At 38.8% G+C, this 25,522-nt stretch overlaps 2 protein-coding genes across 2 annotated transcripts in view; both read left to right on the plus strand.

Annotated features, from left to right (window-relative positions):
- Window positions 1-10,004, plus strand: part of ALS2 (amyotrophic lateral sclerosis 2 (juvenile)) — a 61,341-nt gene extending 51,337 nt beyond the window's left edge. Inside the window, exons 26-34 of the mRNA XM_012727722.1 lie at window positions 598-715; window positions 1,985-2,142; window positions 3,847-3,969; window positions 4,422-4,598; window positions 5,394-5,439; window positions 5,648-5,709; window positions 6,221-6,370; window positions 6,581-6,677; window positions 8,548-10,004. Of these exons, the coding sequence (XP_012583176.1) occupies window positions 598-715; window positions 1,985-2,142; window positions 3,847-3,969; window positions 4,422-4,598; window positions 5,394-5,439; window positions 5,648-5,709; window positions 6,221-6,370; window positions 6,581-6,677; window positions 8,548-8,586 (970 nt within the window). The 3' untranslated portion in view covers window positions 8,587-10,004. The remainder of the gene's footprint in view (window positions 1-597; window positions 716-1,984; window positions 2,143-3,846; window positions 3,970-4,421; window positions 4,599-5,393; window positions 5,440-5,647; window positions 5,710-6,220; window positions 6,371-6,580; window positions 6,678-8,547) is intronic.
- A 4,458-nt stretch (window positions 10,005-14,462) lies between these two features.
- The window catches only part of MPP4 (membrane protein, palmitoylated 4 (MAGUK p55 subfamily member 4)), a 35,318-nt gene continuing 24,258 nt past the window's right edge, over window positions 14,463-25,522 (plus strand). The window contains exons 1-6 of the mRNA XM_004674388.1: window positions 14,463-14,538; window positions 15,929-16,050; window positions 18,761-18,838; window positions 22,790-22,870; window positions 23,941-24,072; window positions 24,700-24,781. Coding sequence (XP_004674445.1) covers window positions 14,463-14,538; window positions 15,929-16,050; window positions 18,761-18,838; window positions 22,790-22,870; window positions 23,941-24,072; window positions 24,700-24,781 — 571 coding nt within the window. The remainder of the gene's footprint in view (window positions 14,539-15,928; window positions 16,051-18,760; window positions 18,839-22,789; window positions 22,871-23,940; window positions 24,073-24,699; window positions 24,782-25,522) is intronic.

Genomic DNA, 25,522 nt, shown 5'->3' on the forward strand with positions numbered 1-25,522 from the left:
ATGAGTGAACTTTTATATAAAGCCATGTTGCTGCCATATGTATCTTATTTATCTAAAACAGCACAGTGTATTTGTGCACTGTTTTTAATTGATTATAATCTAACAATAGAGTGCCATTACCAAACATTTCGATTGACTACCACTATGGGTATGCTCTGTCTCCTCGTCCAGAGCATCCCATTTCCCTGCCATACTTGTAGCAACCTCATAATTTTCTTACTCATTGTCATTTCTTCCTTTGTCCTTGGATTTGTTTTTCTTCTTCCTTACCTCTCCTCCCTATTCCCTTCTCTTGTTACTAAAACATGTATCACAATTTTTCTCTTTAAGCTAATGTGATAGTATTTCCCAATATGGTTTATACTGGCACCAAATCTATTAATATTTTGTAACTGATACAAAGTAATATTAAATGCAGCTTTGCATGACAGTTACATAGACCTGGTTGCAGGTCCGTCACTAATTATGAGTTCATTTGGCCCAAACCCTGCAGGAGGCTTCTCTTCCCCCAATTGGCGAGCATGCTCGTGTGTGCTTTGCAGTCACCTAGCTTTGTTGATGTGAATGTGTAACAGGCTTCCTATTCTCTTTTTATAGTCCAGAAATATTAAGTCGTTCACAGACTCAGACACTGGAAAGTTTGGAATTCATTCCTCATCATGTTGGAGCCTTCTCTGTGGAAAAATATGATGACATCAAGAAATACTTAATAAAGGTAAACCAGAGTCACCAGTGCACTGGACTTGTGAGTTAATGTGCAGCCACCTCCATGTGTCATCCAAGCCTGTGTGCACTTTCTGCGACTCTGATCCTTCACTTTCTTGGTATTTCTTTTGTTAATCCTCAGGCCACTAAGTGCACATTTCTATACGAACACTGCCCTATTACCACAATAGAACTTAAGTTTTGTAATGTGTTCAAGGGGATGCTTAAGAACTGGGGTAGAAGGAGCTGGTGGCGCAGCAGGTTAAAGCGCAGCACTGTGAAGCTGGCTGCACTGCTTTGGTGCAATTTCAATCACCTGCCTTGGAGGTGACCCACATGGCACAGCAGTCCTCTCCTGTCTAGCCCGCTGCTCCCCTCAGCAGTGTACTTCATCCATCTGCCTGATCTGCTATCCCTTCTGTCTCTGGTGCATCCTCTCACCGCCCCTGCACCTCTAGCCCGCGCCCCAGTTCTTGTATGCATAAATAAATAAATCTGAAAAGGAAAAAAAAAGAACTGGGATAATTTGAAATGGCTTTTTGTTGGTAACATTAGCACTGGAGATGATAAACAAAGTAGCCTGCCCTCACCCCTTGGTTATGCTCTCTTCTCTTCTGTAAGATCAGCTATTGTTCAAAGTATTACATATATTGATATGGGGAACAGTAAGGAATCGTAAAAGAAAGAAGGGGAAGGCCTCCCTGGTGGCCTAGAGGTTTAGTTTCAGTGCCATCACCCATTACTGCTATGGCCTGAGTTTGATCCCAGCCAGGGAAGTGACGCACATGGTGCAGGAGACCTCTCCTGTTTACCGCGGCTCCCCTCAGCATTGTATCTCAGTAAATCCTGTTCTGCTCCCCACATCTCTGGTGAATCCCCTCACCCTTCACACTTCTAGCTTATACTATCCCCAGTTCTTCTGTATATAAATAAATTATATATAAAGAAAGAAATCAGGGAAATTGCAGAGTAGCTGTTTTACAGCATAAGCAGTTAGTTTTCTTCAAGGTAACATTTCTCTTTGTGTGTGAAGTTTGAAGTTTGTTAGAACCTTTTCTGTTACAATATATTAATATATTTGAAGCTGATTTCTCACAATGTTGAAAGGATTCTGTGATTAAAAATATTAGGGGTGCCTATTCCATATTATTTGGGTAAACACTCAAAAATATTGATTTCTAACATTTTGAAAATTGTTTATATTTATGATTTACTTCTTACTGCTTGAATGTTTCTGTGCTCAATGCACATTGGCTTCATTGCTTCTCTTCCTGTTCAGGCCTGTGACACTCCCCTGCACCCTCTGGGCAGGCTCATGGAGACCCTGGTCGCGGTATATCGAATGACATACGTAGGTGTGGGAGCCAACCGTAGGTTACTGCAAGAGGCTGTGAAGGAGATCAAGTCCTACCTTAGGCGGATTTTCCAGCTGGTGAGGTAAGAGATCTTTCATTGAAGCCTGCAAGTTGTAGAATCTTCATCCTGAATCAAGAGAGTACAGTTCTGTGAAGAATCAGTAAGGTTCCAGTCTAGCATAGGAATTACTCATTAAGAAAATGGTTTTATGGTGTAGATTTGTAAGTGTATTAAGTAATAAAAACATGTTTTTGCTTTGTGCTATAAATATTTTTTTAAGATGACACTTAGCCATTGTTACTTACTTTGTGTTTCTCTCACTCATTAAATACTATAAAGACTAAAATAAATGTGTTTTTTTTTTGTTTGTTTTAACTTTGGTAGTAAATGTAGTTGTCTTATTTGGGTATGATCTTTAGGCAAAATCCTGCCTGTAGAACCTGACCACAGGTCAGAACATGAAGTCTTTTCCCTGAGTATTTATGTCCTATCCCTTGACAGCAACATTATTTTTGTTCAATGTTTTAACAAATATTTATTGAGTAAATCTATGTGTTAACTACCATACAAGGCCCAAGAGGAATTAATCAGTAAATAATATCCATCCCCTCTAAAGAAAATGTGTGCTCTTATGGGCCTTACATTCTAGTGGGGACAAAGAAAACAATATATTGTATGTCAGATGATAAATACGACAGAGAGAAAGAGGAAGAGGCTGGAGGTAAGATATGGTTCTAAATACTAGACCAAGGAGGCCTAAATAATAAATGAATATCTGCATGTAGACTTCAAAGAGTGAGAAGCAAGCAAGTATATTTACAGCATTTCAGTGGCAAACTGGTTAGAAACTTGTGAAATTCAAGGTCTTTCATTGGGTTTAAGCCAACAAGTAGCTACTATATTGAGATGACTACATACAAGTTTATGAATTGGTGCCAGAAAACTTTCTTATATTATTAACTTCCAAATTAATAAATGCATTTGGAAACGTTTCATGTTTTCAACAAGCAGTGTGACCAACTAAAAAAAGGTCCCTGGGAGCAAACATTTCATCTTTGACATTAGCTAGAGATGATTGTGATGGTTTTAGTTTTCTCACTTGTAAAATTAGAGGCAGAGGCAGGGAAAAGTATAAGTCTATGAAAACAGACAACATTACAAACTACCTTTAAAGGGTTATGATTTAGGTATGTAAAAATAAAGAAGTTAATACACATGTTTGTGCTAAAGCCGATTATTGCATAGAAGAGATCAAAGATAAAATCTAGGGCAAGTTCAAAACCTAGGAAACAATCAATTCTCAACAGCTTAGCAGCTGGTCATGTGGAAAAACTTTTGACTTCATTTTTTGAAAAATATTTAAATTTTCACATTAATTGGATTTTTTTTTCTTAATTTTGAATGTTTAAGAGTTTTCCACTGGTGCTTGTTTAAACTGTAAAAACAATTATTGCTGCTCAAAGAGCTAATACAAATTGAACTCAGATAAGATTCATCAGTAAGAAAAGAATATGTGGACCAGAATTCTTATTCTTTAGTAACTCGACCCAAAAAAAAAAACCAAATACATGACATTTCTCTAGTGATATTCATTAGCTATACAGGCTCAGTTTTATACTACAAGAAATATAAGTTAAGGATTTCAGGGAATTAAAATATTTTCCTGACAGAAACTTTCACTTCATGGGTCCTTAAATAGCTTTAATAATGAAATGTGATTTTGCACTCTTTTTAGCCACTCAAGAAGTAAAATTGTGTAATTATCTTTTTCAAATTATTCCTTAGGTTCTTGTTTCCAGAGCTTCCTGAAGAGGGCAGCACAATTCCACTCTCCGCTCCTCTGCCAACGGAAAGGAAATCCTTTTGTACTGGGAAGTCAGATTCCAGATCTGAGTCACCAGAACCAGGGTAAATGGAGTTGGGTGGAGAGAGTGAAGAAAGGATGGTCTTATCCCAAAAATTCCAAGGAAAAGCTCTTTTCTTCTACATCTGTTTTCTTATTTCTAAAATGACTAGGTGACCTCTTAGGTCCCTTCTAGATCTCAAGTTCTATCAGCTACACCACATAAAGGTACAGCCACAAATTGACTGGAGCTGAGACTCCTGAGCAAATTAACATCACATTGACCTAGGACAACCTAGAGAAAGCAGCTGCAAAACAAAAGAATTCATGTTTGGTCCAAGATAAAACTCTGTGGCCATTGGTAAACTCATGTTAATTCCACATATAAAAACAGCATATTACAACTGCTTCTTTACTCAACCTTTCCCATCTTTCATCTTCTAGAATCCGAAGTGGTTGTTGATTCCGTATTCATTGTTAATATTAATGCTGTTGCTTCTTCTTCAATGTTTTGTAGTTATGTAGTTACCAGTTCTGGATTATTGCTTCCTGTGCTACTACCTCGACTCTACCCCCCACTGTTTATGCTATATGCTCTGGATAATGATCGTGAGGAGGATATTTACTGGGAATGTGTTTTGAGACTAAATAAGCAGCCAGATATTGCTCTTCTGGGCTTTCTTGGGGTACAGAGGTAGGTGCAGTTGTTATGAGTAGAACTAAGTGGTTTAAATTGAAAATACAAACAGAATTTGGTGTACTGATGTCTATATATATATGATTTATAATTTACTTAGTCTCATGTGTCTTACTAAAAAAAATTCAATAATTTTTTTCTGAGAAATTTTGAAGATGAATATGAAAATTGATTATTTATCTAAATGTATTTTCTATTTATGTGTGTATTTGTAAAAACTAAGTATGTGTCGTCCTGCCTGATAGTTTGTAATTTTTTAATGCAAAATCCAGATAATGACACATTCTCATAAAATACTAATTTTAGTCTTTAACATTCTTCTTTTCTATTTCTTCCCATCTTCCTCATCTACAATTTCTATTTTAGAAATTGTAGAAGTGCTCTTTTAGTTGTAGGGCATTGTGTCTCATTGTGGGAATGCTAAGTTATGTTTTCTTTCTAGTGCTATGATGAAGTTGCTTTCCCCATTACTCAATAATTATATATTTGTGCTATTAAAAAAATCTTAATTGAAAAGTAAATATTTTTCAATGAAATAATAATAAATTGAACTTAAATTGGATGAAGGAAAGATTTTGGTAAATGTTTATAATATCTGAAATATGTAGAGTCCTTGATGTATATAGAATTACAAATACCTTTAGCAACACTACAAAAATTGTTAAATTACTTCTGGAATGTTCATTACAACTTAGCTTATCTTTGAAAGTTATTTCTAATGGGTGCAGGGAAGCCAGTGTTAATCTACCGTAAATAACGTTTTATATTAACAATTTATGGATTCCATTGTAGGAAATTTTGGCCAGTGACCTTGTCAATCCTGGGAGAGAGTAAAAAGGTATAGTAGATTTACTTTCCTCAGCAAATATTCTTTTCCTTGGTATGAGAGATTTAACATGGCAGAAAAATTACATATTACTTTGGGAGACAATCTATTCAAATCTTAGTTATGCACCAAAGATGTGCCAACAGTATCATTTATATCTATTGTTACTGCCAAAGATAGCTTCCCTCTTTGATCACTATTAATAATTTTCTTTTTGTAGGTTTTACCAACCACAAAAGATGCATGTTTTGCCTCAGCTGTAGAATGTCTTCAGCAGATCAGGTAATTTCTGATTTGATGTAAAATCACATAGTTCAAAATGGTGATCTGTTAAAATATTGATGAGATCTTATCTCTACTGTATGCTAATTGCCTCCTTCCACTCTCACGTGGTGTCAAACTCAGCCTGGAGGTCGGAAAGGTCCTTTTGAGATGTCAGGGTTTTCTTTTATACTATAAGGCCCTTGTATTTCCAGTAGTGGTAAAGAGCCTACCAGAAATTTTCTGCACAGTCACATCTTCAGCCAAGTGGAAATATAGCATGCTTCTCACTCTGAGAAGAGCATGTTAGGAAAATAATATTCTACATGTGTGAAAGGGGATGAGCTTTAACTTAGTGGATTTCTCCATATGAGCCATATATAGTGGATGCTTTTCTCAAAAGGTTGCTCCTTCTAGCACTCGGCCAATGTGTTCACTGTGAGGCCTGAGGGTCCTGGAAGAGTTCATTGTTGAAATGTTAATACCAAACAGTCGTATTAAGAATTAATAGAATTGCTTTTTTTAACAATAGCACAACATTTACTCCATCGGACAAACTTAAAGTCATTCAGCAGACTTTTGAAGAGATCTCTCAGAGTGTCCTGGCGTCACTTCAGGAAGACTTCTTGTGGTCCATGGATGACTTGTTTCCTGTCTTCTTATATGTGGTGCTACGGGCCAGGTGACCACACCTTTCTGATTTTAATATTAGTGATCATTATCTTAACAAGTCTGCACTTAGATTTTTCTGAGATAATGACAGAAATACACTCCCCTTCTGTTACAGTATTCTTTTTGATGAGCTGTTCTTTCTTCCCTTTCCCCTCAGCTAGATTCAGAAGGAAATGCCCATATGAGCAGAAATAACTGAATGTCATTTTCTCTTGGACAGGATTAGAAATTTAGGCTCTGAGGTGCACCTCATTGAGGATCTAATGGACCCATATCTCCAGCATGGGGAGCAGGGTATAATGTTCACCACCTTGAAGGTAAGATAGAGGTTATTTAGCATTTTTTTTAAATCTTAACATTTTTCTTTCATGTGCCATATTATAAATCTGTCAACCATTTTGTTCTCTACAAAAGTTTAATGCAGATATGAAGTGCCTTTAAAGCATATACATTGTTAATATTTCGAAATGATAGTAAAGAAAACTGGAATGAGCCAGTTATTCTTCAGACTCCTAAAGCAGATTATTCATTACCCAAAGGTAGACCATCTTTTTAAAACTAACGCTGGGAAAGAAACAGAATTCTTAGTGTCCAAAAAGGAAGTGTCCAACAGCAGAACTATTTAATGGAACGACCTTATAACAGAGAGCAGTATATATGTGAGGAGTTTAAATTGCATCTTCCCTCCCCCCGCCCCCTTTCCTTTGTGTTTACTGTAACCAAGAGATTACAAAAGAAATTCTCTGGCCTGGGTGTCTCTACTCACTTTTCCCATCTTGAATTTTCTTGGAATTTGGTCAAATCACTGTGAAGTTTGTTGAAAGAACAGCAAATAAAAATGGGGAAAAAACACTTCTGAAGATTGAGAGGGAAAATAGAACAATTCTGTCATTAGAAAATTATTATGAAATTGCAATTAAGACAGTATATTACCATTAAAGGGATAGGTGAATACTTGAACAGAAGGAATAACCCCATCTAAACCAGTATAATATTTAAAAAATCACATATGAAAATGGAAACATCGTCTACAAAAATGGAGAAGAATTATTTAATCAATGGGCAAAGTATCAGGATAACTTATTATTCTGTTGGGATGGTGGAGTTATCCACATAGAAAATTAAGATGCTTTATAGAGTTTAAATAGAGAAAAAGGAAGAGGAAAAACGGTTGGCAAATTAAAATGAGAAAAGAAACTAGAACTTAATGTCAGGTTTCTGGCTTGGATAGATTCTTAAAAAAAAATTACAACTTAAATAACAGCATCACATTCCTATTAAATAGATTGGAAATGGTAAGGAGACTGAGGGGAATATTGGCCACCAGTGACTTTACATAATTAGTATTTATGTTACATGCAGAGACATCTCTAAAAATGTCAACAAGGAAGAAACTGACTTAATACATTTATATAGGAAAATGCCCAGTCTGTAATGTAGTCATGCAGATTTGAGATGTCGTCGTGCCTGGTAATAGAGAAAATATGTTTCAAAATCATATCCCAAGGTGGTGGGATTATGATGAAGTCAGTATTATTCCCTCATTGCTGTTAATGCATGAAATGGCAGTCATCCTTTTGAAAAACAGTTGCCATTAACATTGAAGTCATCAAAAATGTTTGTAAAGTGACTGAGTAATCCTATCCCTGGAGATTTATCCTAAAGAATAAAGAATGGAAAACATCTTATTTATATGAGATGTTTTTTATAGTGTAACTCCCAAACCTAAATACTTTTCAGAGTCAGCTGGGCATACTTATTAATAATGTATTTCTGGAAATTCTGGCTCATTAAGTCTGGCATGATAGTTAATCTATGTCTTTATTAAACATAATAAAAGATTCTGATTACCATTATTTATATTCCTTGTAATGATTAACACAATCTAAATATATAATTAATAGTGATTTAGCAAAGGTATTGCATTTACTAGTGACAAATACAGTTGTGAACACTTCTGTTTGTTTTAGAATTAGAGGTAAATGAACAAAATTTTACCCCTCCTAATTATAACTAGGCACAGCAGACTTTGGGTGGGGAAGGGAAAGAAAGCAGAAAAATGAAAGTGATAAATTTTGTTGGGCAATTACCATTACCAGGGTTTCATTTCTGTAGTCCCATGAGCATTGCTATGTTTATGTAATCTCTTTCAAAGTAAATTTGAAATTTTTTGAACTTTTTCCCCAGGCATGTTACTACCAGATCCAGCGTGAGAAGCTTAACTAGGCTGCGCGACAGCTTGACAAGTGGATTATCTAATCAGTGTGGCACAGCACCATCTGGCTTCCTCTTGGTGGTGTTGGAACTAGAATGTGTTGTTTTGATGGTTATTTCTGAGCCTTACTAATGATCAGAGCTCTGAGCCCAGGAAAAAAAACAAAAACATATTTTAAAGGGACTATTGAAAAAGAAGCAGAAGTCAGGTTATACCATTCTCTGGCCTATGTTAGGTTCCACAAACACCTGCTGTTTGAAAGGAGAAGATATTCTTTCCTCTAGTAAAGAGTATGCCAGCTATGTAAGATAATAAGAAAAGTTCAGTATAACATCTTACATCCAAGAAGCTGTGAAATATTTTCCCAAAAGTTTCTGGTTTGCCTGCAGTTCCCCCAGACCCCTTTGCAAAGAGCAGATTGTACTTGAAACCACAGTAACCACATTTTGCCTTCCTGGAGTCCTTGGAATCATGTGTGCATCATGCTTTGTTGCTGGGGAAGGGGAAAGAGGAACTTTTCAACTGCAGTTTTAACTTTTTTTAAGCTTTTCCATCTGGGTGTTCCTGATGGGAGAGGTCCTATGCACTGACTGCCACCCCACCCCCAAACATGGCTGCGTCCCCGAATATCCTCAAACATGGGCTAGTCCCATAGGAGCCTCCTACTGGAAGAACGAGACGAGGAATTGTGTTCTTGGTTTCTTAACGGTGCCACAGAATGAATACACTGGAATTCAGACGCTGGCTCTGGCTCCGCCCCATCCACGTGAACACGCCGTCCCCCGCGGCCCGGGAGGGCGCGCCTGCGCAACTTCTGCATGCAGGCTGTGTTTGGAACAGGACTAAAGACTGGGGGATATGGACACAGTGAACTGCATCCACCCTTGACTTGCCTGGTGTTGATTCTTCCCTCTACCTCACACTGAACTCACAGAGGGGACGAAAAAGGAAATAAGCTCTGGCTTTCCCGCCTCAAAAGTGTTGTGACACTTCATCATTTTAGTGTTTTGCTTTTTGCCCTTTCTTTTTCCCCAATGTGGATAACACTGTACAAGTAACCCTAGTAGCTGTTTTGAATAACATAGGTGCTCTTCCTCATCTCATCCCCTACACACCATGGTGAGCGTACGGACTGTGTTTCTGATTTAAGTGAACATCAGCATATCTGAATTAGGTTTGAAAAAGGATCATGGTTTCTGCTCTACTTTATAATCAAGACAAGTGTTTATTAAAATACTGTTTTGGGATGTTGGCTGTAATGTAACAGCAATTTTCATAATAAAAAGCATTCATCTTTATAAGGTGGTTTTATGATTGCAAAAAAAAAAAAGACACGTACAGAAGATCAAAAGTTTAAAATAAACCCAGAGTTCCTTTTTTTTTTTTTGACTCACAGTGTAGTCTGTGCTTCTTTATACTGGCCTTAGAGGTTCGCCTGGAGTTTTAGAGGTCACAATTTAAAAATAAATAAATAAACTTGCCAGCAAAGAGCAAGTGAACTTTGTGATCCTAGCTAAATCCAAGGGCAAAGGTCTTAGAAGAACTTATTTATTTGAATAAGAAGTTACTGGTTATTTTTTTCTCTCAGACAGATTCAAGGAAGGACAGTGAGAATTTAAAATCTTGGTTAGGAATATTAGGCATTAATTTAGCACCTCCCATTTGTAGTGTCTCCCCAAGAAGCCTCTCCTGTCCTAGAATGTCCCTTGAGAGGGACCAACACTTAAAGATTACTTCATGTTGAACACCTGTTTCCATCAGGGAACATTTTGACTTTTAAATAAACACAGATTTCACATTTAGCTTTTTTTTTTAAGATTTATTAATTATACTTACAGAACTGGCATCCAGGCCAGAGGGGCAGTAGGCGAGAGGATTCACCAGAGACAGAGTGGTGATCAGAACTGACAGTACACTGCTGAGGGGAGCAGGCGGGTCAGGAGAGGTCTGCCACGCCATGTGGGTCAGCTCCCTGGCTGGGCATTGAACTTGTGCTGCGGTGGCTTCAGAGAGCTTCATAATGTGCTTTAACCCATTGTGCCACCAGGGAGGACCCTCACATTTAGCTTTTAATGGGACAGTCGCTGAATGTCTTTGACTTCTTAAGAGAGAGACATAGGGGTAATTGTGGAAATGGACAAAGAAAGGCATGAGGCCCCCTGAGTAATTCTGACAAGATAGTAGGCTGTCTCAATACTAAGAAAAACATGTTAAAATTCTTTTTATTGGTGTCTCCAGTGACACAGTCCCGATACTTTAGATTCTTCATATTTTATGCTTCTTAGGTAACAACTAAAATTCAGTTCTCTTGGGGAAAGTCCTAAGTCTCCAAGCCAGTGTCTCTAGTGGAAGCACTGTGCTTTCATGTGACAGGACACAGCTCTCTCCCATGCGTGATCCACACCTGCAGCAGCACGCGGCAGATGTCAACCCCTTGACACCTGTCCGGTAGAGAAGGTGCGGCTGTGGTTTGCTCACTGTTGAAGCACTTGCCTGCTCAGTCCTTGTGCCCTTTCCTATCATACTGCCAGAGACATCTTCTCATAGCTGGCTTATGCATTAAAAGTTCATGAAGTAAAAATGAATTGAAAATGAGAACTAATAAGATGCATGCTTTTGATGAAATATGCTTTGCTCAAAACAATCACAAGTGCATCACCTTCCCAGCTGTGTTTTCATCCATAGTGGAGAGGAAGGAAAGCCTTATGTTTAATTTAGGCCAACAGGAGCTGAGAAGCCCCTTTGCCTTGCAGACAGCCATATGCTGTCTCACTGTCTGTGACATGTGCCTTCAAACATTCTTCCTCCATACCTTCCTGCAGTAATAACATTTTCAAATAAAGGAGCTCCAGTGTGAGGCAGAATGGGTTAACTAAGTTCAGAACAGTACATCAGTAGGGGGGGGTTGCCGGGGAGAGGGTTTCCCAAAAGGAACTAATACTTACAGGGCTCATACTAATTGAAGAGTTTGCCCTCATTTTCTCACCCTAACATGAGAAAATAAGATTGATAAGACAACTGGCTCTCCAGTATCTCCACATTTTTTTTCTTTCATCAAAATTTCTCTCTTCTGTTGTGAGGTGGCTGTTATTCTGATACAATCAACACTAATACTGTTTTTGGTTAGCACATAGTGTTAACTATGTGCTGGCAATTTGGGAGAAAAAATACTCAAGTGAAGGTTGAAAATTATTTTAGACATTTCAATGCAAGGGATACATAAGAAGATTTGTGACCAGGGGAGGCTTGTGAATAACTTAGTGGTTAAGCTGGGTCAGGCTTCTGTGGATTAAATCAGAGGATGTGCAAGGTGATTTTATTTAGAACAGTGAAGTGACTTGGGCAGTATTTTCAAACACTTTCCTCTGGATAGAAGCAACACCGCATGTTTGCAGTCCTGCAGGTAAGAGACCCTGCCAAATTATCCTCAGTTAGCAGAAGAGATCTATAAATGTCTGGTCTTCTGCTAATTGTTTATAGCTAATATAATTCTGAATAATTCAAATGGTTTAATTTTATCATAACCCAAATTATGCAGTATTGTATGATTTCAAAAGAGTTGTTTTAAGAAGTCATTTTTTAAAGTATGACCATTTAAAAAATCATTTTAAACTTGTTATAATTCTACTAAATGGCATTTTGACGCCGAGAAAGCTAGTTGCTTTTTTTGTACACACAGTATCTCATTCAGTTTGCAAGTGTTTTTTCGGGCTCTTTCTAGTAGAAAGCATTGTTTTGAAAAATGAGCATAATAGTTGTAGGAGCTGTGGCATTATAATTGTAATCACTACGTTTCAAAAGTTTATGAAAATACTGATTAATTTTAAAGTGATTGTTAGGAAAGAATTCCTCAGGTCTCAGTAACACAAATGCAACTTCTAGGTTAATGGGTCATCCTTCCTGCTACTTAACAGTCCAGGATTGCAAATGGTTGGGGATTTAACTAGTCTCAATCAAGAATTCTCATGAGGCAGCAACTGACAAAGTTGGTCCAGAAGCATGAAAGGAAGACAAGGAAGGGGCTTCAAATTGTGCCCAGCTCTCTAATCTTCCAAGACTTAGTTACAGAAATGAGCACAATTTTTTACTTCACTCAAAATTTTAACTGCACACCTCTTCGAGTGTCAAGATTCCTTAGCTATAAAATGAAGGTTGCATTTGATTACCTCCTGTGATTTCAAATCTATATCAAAGCTATAAGAAAGGAGGTTGAAGTATAACCAGGCTGAGGAGGGGAGAAGCCTGGGCTGTAAATCCCTGCTGCCTCTTACCTCCAGTTTGAGGTCTTCAGCCGCCTTGAACTCCTCAGAGTGTTCTCAGACTTTTACCTCTAGATTTTGGCCTCTGGCTTTCCTGCCTCTTCCGAAGCACTGTCACACATGCTGAGGTGACAGCAGGGGCATAACAAACGAGGTGTCTGCTCTCCAGACCCTCTAGACAAGACTGACTGGAACTGAACAGGCTAATGCCTAAGAGATCTGTGGAGCATGGTAACTGTTAGGAGGACAAAAGTTTACAGTTGTCTTAGTTGCCTGAGGAAGAAAAGAGAAAATCATTTTCTGGGCTACTATGCCAAAAATGCCAGAAACTGGGTGGCTTACATGGTAATGAATTTCTTCTATGTTTGTTCTGACTTTCCCTTCTCAATTCCCTCCCTTGGAAGGTAGGTGTTTGATTCAATAGAAGCTTAAAAATTGGAGCAAAGGAAAAGGCAGGTTTAATTGATTCAGCTGGGCTTGGCAGCATCCTAAGATTGGGTGAAGGTGAACAAAACAAAGCGCATGTTCTAAGTTCTGGTAGAATCTAGCAAACTGTAGTACTTACGAGCATGGATGGGAAACTGCCTGATACCTCTTAGCAGTTTGCTGTGTTGCTATTCTCACTGCCTTATAATTTAAAGACAATGTAATAATGATCTAATTTTTTCTGGACAACCTCTCTGGCTCAACCCCACAGTCTGTCTAGCTTCTAAATAATGGTTTTCAGCCATCTAAATTTCAATATCTTAGTCTTTTAACAACTAATTTGAAATGCTCCTCAAAAAAAAAATCCTGGATTATGGATGGTTTCACTCATAGCAGGAGCATAAAGGACCAGCAGGGAAAATAATAATAATGAACAACTATATACCAGAAACATTATAAAGGGGTAGAATGGGGAATGGAGATGCACTGGATTATGGTGATGGCATACGGGTGATTTGATGATGGGAAGCCCACCGGGATTACAACCGAGATGGAAAAAGGCACAAAATGATGTAAAAATAAACTTCAGAGCGTGGGTCGCAATGAGCTGGAGTAGGCTGTTCACTGAAATCTTCTTGCGGTAAGGCAACCTCCTAACCCAGGATTGTCTCTGCCTCTGAACGTTTACTTGAGCAAGATATAAACTACGCTGCTAGGCTACTATTTTTTTGAGTTTCTGTTTCTTGAATATCGGAAAGGAACCCTAAGATTGTGTTTTAGCAGGAACCCATAACTCTTGAAATTGTGAGCAGTGACATGAAACACTATGTTACCAAAGAGAGGTCACAGAACACCTGAGTGGAGTTCACCAGGGAAGTTTCTCCTGGGCTCTGAATGATGGTGAAATCAAGTTGGCAAAGAAAATAAATATAATAATTACTGCTTGTTAAAAAAAAAATAGAGGGCAACAGGAATGTTTTAAAAAGCAGTAGTTTTCTCCTTCACACAGCTAGTGATGGTTAGTTTCGAAAGTTAATTTACAAGGCAGAACTTTTTATTTGATGTATATCCCTGAGAGTAGCACAATGTCTAACTTGCTTAATAAATACCGAAAATATATCCCAATATCCTAAGAGTTGTGTGGCCAGCATGACTGAGTGAACTATTTGATTTTATCAGTCTGCTTCTAGAAGCTCCAGCGGATGATACAGTCAAACAAAAAAACAGATCCGCCCATAAAGAACATGAAGTTTTCTACAGTGACCACTCCGGAGAGCGGTATGTTGCTTCAGGATTACTTCTTAGACCAAAAAAGTCTTATAATCTGACTATGCGATCAAATGAGTGGGCAGAAATTCTGATAAATTTAGTGATTGCTTTAAAGAATGTGTCATTCATTTCTGAGTGTCCTGCTAACATTATCAGTGTTAAGTCCTAGCAATTATCAGTGTTAAGTCCTAGCACTGAACACTGATGGAAAGAAATTGAAATGGTGAATTCACAACCTTACCCCCCTATCCCACAATGCTTTACTTAAATCTACCACCTCCTAACTTATGTACATTAAAAATATCACTTGTGTGCCCTCCCTGGTGGCACAGCAGGTTAAAGCACAGCACTGAGAAGCTAAAGCCACTTCCGCATGAGTTCTATTCCCACCCAGGAGGTGATCTACTCCTGACCCGCCCGCTGCTCCCCTTAGCATGTACTTCATGAGTTGGCCTGTTCTGTTCCCCAGTCTGTCTCTGGTGAATCCTCTCACTGACCCCTCTCCTTTGGCCTATACACCAGTTCTGTATGCATAAATAAATGAATTTTTTTTGAGATTTTATTTATGCATACAGAACTGGGAGACAGGCCAGAGATGCGGAGGGTGAGAGAATTCACCAGGGACAGAGTGGGGAACAGAACAGGCAGATGGACGAAGTACACTGCTGAGGGGAGCCGCGGGCGGGTCAGGAGAGGTCTGTCATGCCATGGGGCGAGGATCTCTTCATGCTGAAGTGGCTTTAGCTTCTTAGTGCTGTGCTTCACCCCTCTGCGCCACCAAGGAGGGCCAAATAAATAATTTTTTTTAAAAATCACTTGCAACAAATATGAAAACACACCAAAAAAACATTTGCTAAAATTATATTTAGCCCCTAATCTAATCAGTGGAATCCCAAGATTTGTTATAATAAAAGCCTACTGGGAAAAAGAAAGAAAGAAAGAAAAAAGTCTATCAGGAACAAGAGTGTTTGAGTAACACTTTGAATCAGAATTTTCAGAAACGGTAAAGTCAAGTAACTATATTTGCGTTAAAGGAAGATCCTGAAAGATCCAGGAAACAACGAATAAACCAAAGTCTGGTGAGACTGGCAAGGGAAAAGCGTTATTATTCTTGTAACGTCTTAAACAACTGTGTGCTCCGATGGAGCTTTCTGTCCCTGTGAGCAACCACCTGTGGGAAAGCACGCATTTTCCCTTTTCCCACAGGGGAAGCGGGCTTCAGAGAGGTGACTTTCTGACGTTCACACAGCAAGTGATGGGGAAGACTTGAAGGCTTAAATCCGGTTGTCCCCACTCCCCGTAAGCTCCTCCGGCACGTCCCAGCTAAGTCGCCTTTAACATTTACACCTGACTTTCCTGACACCCCCACTGGAGACCCCTCCTTTGCCCTCTTTTCTAGATCCCTCCCAGGTCCTGCGGTGTGTGCTGCAAGACCCAGATGTGTTCTACAGCAGGGACATGGCTGGGGTGTGTCTCCTGTACGATCTCCTCCGCTCTCCGTGGCTGCAGGCTCTGCTGAAGGTGAGCACTGTGGTGGAAGGACTGGTTTCTGCGGACACAGACACTGCTGACCCAACATGACACTTGTCAGCAGAAAAATTCAGCTTGCCATAAATTCTTAAAAGGCCATCCTCAGAGATGCGCACAAGCCTCTTAGCTTAGGAAGGAACTAGCAGGTGGAGAAGAATATGGCAGCTCTTTTCTATTGCCCTCCTCCAGCACTTTGTCTTTGAGGTCAGCTCAGGAAAATTAAAAAATGCTTTTAAAAATATTCCCCATTTTGGAATGGGATCAAAAAAGGTGATGGCACATGGGTGATCTGGTGATGGGAAGCCCATGGGGATTACAACTGAGATGGAAAAAGGCACAAAATGATGTAAAGATAAATATATTGTTTTAAAAAATTGTGATTGGAAAAAAAAATTGCCCATTTTTTTAAAATCAGAAAATGAGCTATCTATATCTTAAGTTTTACTTATCCTGAAAATTTCTTCCTGCTCAGAATTTTGCCTGAAATCTCATACACTATACAATAGCATGTATTTTTCTACCATGATGTTCCTGTAAACAAGAGTTATTAAGAAAAGTCCCTTTAAAGTTATTTTTAGGGTGTGTTTTCTTCACATAAGTATGAATTCCTTCAGACATATACGCAGAAGTGAGATATACAATGGAATATTATTCAATCATAAAATAGAAGGGAGGCCTCCATTTTGCAACAACATAGATGGACCTAGAAGGCATTAGGCTAAGTGAAAAATTTCAACAATGTAAGACAAATACTATACATCCTTATTTGCATGTTAACATCTTAAATAGTGGAACTCATAGAATTCGAGAGTACAATGATAGTTGTCAAGGGTTGGAGGTGGTCTCAGGAAGGAAGTACGGGGAGATGTTGGGTCAAATGGCACAAACTTGAAGTTATAAGATAAATTCTGGGGGGTCCAATTGACCTCCTGTTGGCTGTATTTATCAGAGTTGTATTGTATACCTAAAATTGCCAAGAGAATTGATCTTACACATACAATGGTAATTATGTTGGATGATGGAGATGCTAACACAGTAATCTTACTGTGATAATCATGTTACAATATATACATGTATCAGGCCAGCATATTACATGCCTCAAAGTATACGATGTTATACATCCATTACATCTCAATAAAGCTGGGGGGAAACTGCCTGATTTTTTGGTCAGGTATTTTTTAATCTGGAGATTAGCTGAAGTTGGAGTTTTAATGTCATGAACTCCTCTCCTTGCTCATCACTGGTAGGCTGTGTGTGCTTTTTGCTCCCTACATCAGTCATCAGCTGACATCACTTCCAGGAGAACCTCAAGCATTGAGACAGAACAGGGGAGCATAGACCCAAGTGGGCAAAGGCCTTTTTTCTCTGGGAGAGAAATTACTTTCCTGGAACAAGACTAAAGCTTCCCTGGGAGCTGGGCTGACTTTGGTACTCATACAAGCCAAGAACCCAGTGTGGACAGTGTTCTAATGGTCAGCAAAGGCAACGTTGGAATTTTGATGGGAGAATCCGAGGCAAAAAAAAAAAAAAAAAAAGACAAGTGCAGAGTACAGAGAAGTGTATGTGTCCTGGCCTCTTTGTCAGACCCTTTTTTGGACCTGAGCCACAGTGCACATGCCCAGCCCAGCTGCCTATTGCACAGGTTCTTCTAGGTCTCCGCCACCAGATCATTACTGGTCTCCACCTGAAAATCCCACCTTTCATTAGTTTATTTAACAAGAGTAAACATTTGACCTTTTTTTTTTTTTTTAATCAATGAACAAGGTTAGGAAAGATTGATTCCTAGTGGCAGCCTACAATTAAGCCCTGGAAGCACGAAAGCCACCCAATTTGACTTCGTTTCTCTGACAACTAGAGACATTACTAGAGCCCCACTGTGTGGTTGTGGGAATGATTAAGTTCCCTCAAACTGAGAGGGTGATTTGAGTCCAAAGGATGAAGCAGGCATTTCATTTATCACACTTAAAATTTATTCAGGGCACACTTCATACTAACATGAAGAAAAAACACCTAAAAATAACTTCAAAGGGATTTTTCTTAATAACATTTGTTCAGAGGAATATTATAGTAGAAAAATAGATGCTATTGTATAGTATATGGATTTCGGCCAAAATTCAGAGCAAGAAGAAATATTCAGGGTAAGAAAAACTTAAGATACCTAAACATACCTATAGATACCTCATTTTCTGATTTTAAAAAATAGGGAATTTTTTTTAAACATTTTCAATTTTTCTGAGTTGACTGCAAAGACAAAGTGTTGGAGGAGGGGAAAAGAAAATGGAGCTGGACCTGGATGTGAGGCAGGAGCCACACCACCACCCACAGAGGGGTCTTCTTAGTACACATGGTCTTTCTGTGTGACACTAATGACACCAGGGGTCCAGGGAGACTAGTCATAGCATCTGTGCTACTGCCATTAATGGATTCTTGTGTATGGGTCATGAGGGCAGGTTGAAGCACAAGGAAGAATCAATCAGGAAATTGCTTCCACAATAGGGTGCTTACTGGTCACAGGCCCAAGATGATGTCAATATATTGAATAAGAAGCAAATTCCGTTTGGTTTTCCTCCCTCAACACACTCAGACTACCCAACTGCTTGTGATGTTGCCCAGGCTGTTTTTGCCCCTTGGAGAGCCTCAAATGTAAAGTGTTCATTGTCACATTGTCTCAGTCTTCCCCCCACCAATGGCCTTCCCTCAGGTTTATGACTGCCTCCAGGAATTTCAAGAAAAGAAGCTTGTTCCTGCGATACTTCAAACACAGGCATTATCCCATGAGGTGAGAATTTTTAATTCACAGAAACAGCACCATATTACTGTCAATGCTGTTTTGAATGGTTTAGAGACTAATAGAAAAGTTTGGTTGATGGTTATGCATTTAATAAGTGTTTCTAATTGAGTTTTGATAGAAGAAAGAAAATTGACTTGCTAAAACAAAACAAAGCAAAAAACATACTTAGCATGTATCAGTTTCTCTTTTTTCCCTACACTTCAGACTCAATGTACCCTATATGAACAGGGTGATAGTGTTATATTAATGAATCCAAAATTTCTATCTATAATCTGGATCTTTCACTGACCTCCAGACACATATCCACCTGCCTCTTTCCCATCTGACATGGATGTCTAACAGACCCCTTGAACCTCTTCCAAACTGAGTTTCTGGCAATCCCCCCAAACCCAAGGTACTCTTCCCTCTCAACACTGACATCTTTGTTCTTGCAGTACATCAGCCAAAACCTTTGGGGTCATCTTGACTCTCTCTCTCATACCTCACTCTCAATCTGTCAACCGATGTTTCAAAGTAAGTGCAGTATCTCACCCTCTCTACCATGCTACCGTATAAGCCATCATCATCTCTTACATGGGTAGTTGGAATATAGTCTTCTCCCTGATCTCCTGCTTCTATCTTTACCCCTTCTAGTTTGTCAAAGAACCAAAGACAAAAAGATGATTCAAATCACATCACTTCTCTGCTCAAACTCCCCCAATAATGTCCCATATTAGAGTAGCCATCAAAGTCATTACATAGCCAAACACAATGTAGCCCCATCTCTCCTTTGACTTTGCACTGTCTGCTGTCCTTCTGGTTCACTCTGCTTTAGTCATGTTGATATCTTGTCAAGATTCTAATCACAGGCTGATTAGAATCTTGAAATGTTTGTTTTGTCAGAAAGTAGATCTATAAATATATGCCTAAGTCACACTCACAAAAAACAATTAATTTTATTGTTTAGCCCTTTTCATTGAAACAAACATTAAAATTGCTAACCAAGGACATACTAGACATACTCCTGCCACAAGCCCTTAGTACTTCTTATTTCCAAAGCTAGTAATGTGCTTTCTCATAAACCCACATAATTTGCTTCCTCATCTTCCAGTTGTCATTCAAATGTCATCTTCTCACCAAGGCTCTCCCTAGTCATCTCATTTAAAATTGCAATCACCTTGTCAGATTCCTTATCTACTCACCTTCTCTGTTATGTTTCTTCTTAACTCTTCTCATATTAAATAAAACATTTATTTTACTTCTACATTTTACTTATTGCCTGTATCCCCAATAGAAAAAATATATTTCATGAGAATGGGTATTTCTGTCTGCTTTCTCACTGCTATATTTTCATAGATGTTCAATGAATATTTGTCAAATGGATAAGTAAATAGAATCCATTTTATTATTTAATGCCCAAAAATATTAAAAGAAATAGAATAAAAAGGAAAAAACTCTACCTTTAATTCCTAGAAATGAACAACTCAAGTTGTTCTCAGTTGTCCACAGCAAAACACACACATGTATTTCATTCAGTTGTAGTCCTCATGTACTGAGATAAATATTAGTGAACTTCTTGTTTTCATTTTACTCTGTGTAATGATATTGATTTATGAAGATTCACAGGCTGATTAGAATTTGAAAAGTTTGTTTTGTCAGAAAGTAGATCTATAAACATATGCCTAAGTCACACTCACAAAAAATAATTAATTTTATTGTTCAGCCCTTTTTCATTGAAACAAACATTAAAATTGCTAACCAAGTGATAAACCCTGAAATACAATTAACTGTATTCCCATAAGGCACTTGAAGAATGGAGCATCCCATGGGGTTAAGCTGAGTTCTCCAGGTATCTTGAGCTTGTACCTGGAGAAAAATCAGCTACATTAACTTGCCTGTAAAGCATTCACATTAGCAAACAGCTACTTTATTAGGGGGTCAGTGTCTTGAAATTCTGTCAGTTTATATACCAAGCTTGTGATGTACCAGGGCTGGTGCACATGGGATTAGATCAACCCCACATCTTACATTCTTTCTACTGCAGTAAAATTTGGTGAACCAGGAAGGATCCCGAGTTCTGACTTTAAAGACGAAAAAGTGTCGGGGACCAGCCCAAATCTCCCTTTCAGAGGGAGAACAGGCAGAGTCTTAAGGTGGGAGTGGCGTCGTCTGGAGATTCCTTGAAGGAGTAAAGGAGAGTGGGAGCAAGGAAGACATGGAGTCAAAGTTGGGTGCAAGTCTTTCTACTCATCTTTTTAGCAGGTCTTTATTTATATTGTTTGGCAAGTAGTTATAATAATGCATCAGGTAAGTTAATAAGAAATCATAAAAAAGTTATCAAAAAAGTTATCATAAAAGTTCTAAAAAAGTTCTCCCTGGTGGCACAGTGAGTTAAAGCACAGCACTAAGAAGCTTAAGGCCAGTTCCACATGAGTTCGATTCCCGCCTGCCCCGGAGATGACCACATAGCGTGGCAGACCTTTCCTGACCCGTCCCCTGCTCCCCTCAGCAGTGTACTTCGCCACTCTGCCTGTTCTGCTCCCCACTCTGTCTCTGGTGAATCCTCTCACCCTCCGCATCTCTGGCCTGTACCCTGGTTCTGTATAAATAAATAAATCTTTAAAAAAAAAATAAAAGTTCTACAAGTAAATAAGGCTTATCATGCATATCGAGAGGTTTGCATTGATAGAGATAATTTGAAGAGCAAATTGGACAAAATGTGATAAGGAATTTAAATTCATCTTCATCACACTGGGAGTTGGAAAAACTGAGCTGTGACCTGAAGATCCATGGTTTGGAACAAGAACTGGAACTGATGAGGAAAGAATGTAGCAATCTCAAAATAGAGCTACAAAAAGCCAAACAAATGATACTACAACATTGAGTTGAGAAATTAAATATTCTATGGGCATTATATATAGGATTTATAACTATTAAACCATAGAGTTAACGTAAACTATTTCATTTTGAAAAGTTCACCTTTATCTTTTTCTTTAATCATTTCTGATAATACTGATATGCTTTTAATTGTTAGCATAAACTCAGAATTATATAATTTTGTTGTTTAATAAAGTAATTTTTAAAAAGCTTAAAAAAAAAGTTCTAAAGGAAGAAGAGAACAATGCATCCTCTTCCTGACACTTTATGGCACACCAGACTATATATGTTTGTGATAACTTTTATGTATACAGATGTTTAACTATAACTTCAAAGGATAAGTGGCCTGGGAAAGGATTAGCTGTTAGCAAAGTATTTAGGAGTGCTAGGGAAGGAATAAATTGTGTTAGTAGAGTCATCAGTGATAGTCTAAAGAAAAGCTAATGGCTAAATTAAGATTAGCAGAGAGTAGTTAGTCTTTGTTTTAGATAAAGGTTAATTAAGACTAGCAGGGAGTAGTTAGAGATTGTTTAAGAAAAGGGTAAATTAAGAGGAAGTCACACAGTTATATATTAAGCAAAACCTGTGTCAATCATGTTAGGAAATTGTCCATGGGCCCTTATGCCCTGGGAGTTTTATCTGAGATTTGCTTTTTGTTTTAAAAGACAAAGGAGTCTTGATGTTCAAGGGGTCTTATCTCTCCAGGAGCTTGTCTTTTGTCCCCAGGCAAAGAAGAATTTCCTTCCCTGGGGTGTCTCATACTTTGCCCCAGCCAGGTAGACAATTTATGAAGCTAAGGCAATCCAGTTGCAAACTGATGGTTGCTCAGAATATTTTTTATATTATGATTATACAAAAAAAGGGAGGTCATAACATAAGTTAGCAATGGAAATTCTGATTTTTCCAGAGCATTTCCCTTCCATCTGGAATTTGTCAGTTGACAGACATTTCATAGCTTGTGTCAAAAAAGCCCTAAGAAAATCTATTACCATGGCTAGTCAGTATATCTATTATACAACCTGGTAAGGTAAATAAGTGGTAAAGATATCTTAAAATTTCAGAATGTTGTGTTCCATCAACCAGGTCATGGAACTATTACATGAAGCCCCAATTTCCCATGAGATCCAAGAACTGAAACAAATCCTCCAGACTCCACACTTTAAGGCAAGTGCTTGCTGAAAGAGGTAAGAAATGTCCAAAGTCTGTAGGTATAAAGTGCACTCTCTGTAGAGATATTCTGTTACTGTCCATGAGTGACCAACAGATTATACATAAAGATATGGGACTCAGGAGTAACTACTATCACTCAGGTGACAAATATATTTATGAGGAGGCATCTAAAACTTTCCATGGTGTCTAATTTCCCCCCAAAGCCATCATCCCTCTAAAACTGGGGGGAGGGAGTAGCACTTCCTTTGCAACTTGGGAATATTTAAAATTTGGATAAAGGGTGTGCAGAACTTTGGAATATAATGGTGACTAGTAAATGAATTACCTTTGACTGAAGAATGGAAGCCCATCTCATTGTACTTACAGATTGTGGTGTCAATCTGTAGAACTTTTAAGAGATCATCTCTAGTTGAAACAACAGAATTTATGAGTCAAAATTTTAATCTACAAAATCACCCCAGTGATTTTCTCTGAGTTCCAGGAAGTTCTGATCCATACTCTCAGGCAGGGCTGTGGAATGACTGCTTCCCCAACCAATGAAATGAAAATTCAACCCCGTGGACAATTAACAGGAACTCTTTGATTATTTCTTAAGCCAGGCAACTCCTTCCCATTCTGTTCCTCATGGGCCCTTGAGTGTCACTGGCAAATTAAACCAGCAAGATGTTTTCATTCCTGACCCCCCAGTCTGCCTTAACTAGGAAACATATTACCTAAGGGGTTTTGTCATTCAAACACAAAGGAGCATCCTGGGTTATAGGACTTTCCAGGAAATAAAGTCTCCTAGTAATACATTTTAGCCAATGTGAAAAGAACATATTATATAATGCTTAGCCTGTCTGTATCTTGCTCCTTTACCTGTACAACAGGAACAGTGGTACCTGCCCTACCGCCATTAAGAAGACTGAGTCAATCCCCATGAAGTAGGCTGTTGGGTGCCATGTGAGGACTGTGCCTGGCGGGCTCGCCAGTGGTCCTTTGTCTTGCAGGCTGCTGCTGTGTTCACAACCTCCTGGTTGTGTCTTGTGTGTGACATTGGTTCTCCTATTCCCTCTTCATGCCAGGCCTTGCTCAGTGCTCACGACACTGTAGCTCAGAAGGACTTTGAACCCCTTCTTCCCCCCTTGCCAGACGATATCCCTGAGAGTGAGGAAGCCATGAAGATTGTCTGTTTGGTGAAAAACCAGCAGCCCCTGGTAAGGAAATCACTTTCTCCTTTCAATCGGAATTATATCAGAGTTAATTATTAACTAAATTAAGTAGTGAATGGGGCAATAGTCCTATCCATGGTGACAGATATACTTTGAGGCATTCAGAAAATGTGAGAGGAATCCATAATAACAATGGATGACTATCAACAGTCTTAATGATCTTCACCAGTGGTTTCAAGCACATTTGTAATGTTTTCACTAAAAAAGACTTTTTTGTTTAATGGTTTCTTTTCTCAAAGAGATGTGGGAAATAGGTCTTGTAGATTTTATTTTATCAGTTATTTGACTTTTATATACTTATTTCACTCAATTCCATTGTATTCACCTAAGTTTTTTTCTCCTTTTAATAAGAAGCTAAGTCAGGCATTAACTTAATTTTCTAAGAAAAGTCCCTTTGATTAAGTTGTAAATGTGAGAGCTTTCTCTATATTCCAAAGGCTCTAAATAGTCTTTTGTGTCTGTGTGTGGATGAGACTTCATAAGGCCAAGGTGAATGATCTTTCCTTTCTGAAGACATGCATGAGCCTGGTCAGACCAGAGCTCGATTGAGGTAAGCTACCAGGACACTGAGCATGCAAGTAAAAGAGGGGTTCCACTGTCCTCTCTTCCCAGGGAGCTACCATCAAGCGCCATGAAATGACTGGGGACATCCTGGTGGCCAGAGTCATCCACGGCGGGCTGGCTGAGAGGAGCGGTGAGCTAGCACAGTAGGGGACAGACGTGACAGAAAACTAGGAAGCCCTGATGTTCAGTCTTTCCAGAGAACCCCTCCTCCCTGCCTAAGATGGCGATTTAACATCACTTGTAAAGAAGGAAGGAATAAATGTTCCAGAGACATCTGTTCCCCTCTTCCATTGGTCCTGCCCATTCTGGGTCCCATGTAAATGTTCTCACAGTTTCTGTTCTCAAGGCAATCTTACTGACCATATGTCATGTATCCTGACACTCCATTAAAACCAAAATACCATGGCAGAGAAAGTTTCCACATGTTGAGATGTAAGGAGACAGGAAGGATGAAAAAAATTCACACCTGCCTCTTGATTAAGAAAGAAAATAAATGGATATAGGTTTTGGAGATCAGGGTTGAGAATGGTATTCACTTTTATTGACTGCACAGTAGATTAGGTGTGAAGAAATGTGGACTTGGATAGAGTTCACTGGCTAGTCTTAGGGTACCTCATATGTGACAAAGTGGTGTTTTCTCCAGATAAGTGGAGTTTTGTGTATGGTTGGCAGGCCCTGCCTCCGGACAGCCCATCTCCTACACTGGCAGACCCTGGCCCTGTAACCTTCCTTGGTGTTCAGCCCATAGTATTTACTTCTACCAGCTGAGAGGGATCCAGTAAACTGGGCTGTCAATATAGGTCTCAAAGAGAAGGTTAAGAATGATCATGCCGGCCCTCCCTGGTGGCGCAGCGGGTTAAAGCACTGCACT

The sequence above is a fragment of the Condylura cristata genome, unplaced genomic scaffold, assembly GCF_000260355.1.
Source record: "Condylura cristata isolate star-nosed mole 26May11 unplaced genomic scaffold, ConCri1.0 scaffold00002, whole genome shotgun sequence".
NCBI lineage: Eukaryota > Metazoa > Chordata > Mammalia > Eulipotyphla > Talpidae > Condylura > Condylura cristata.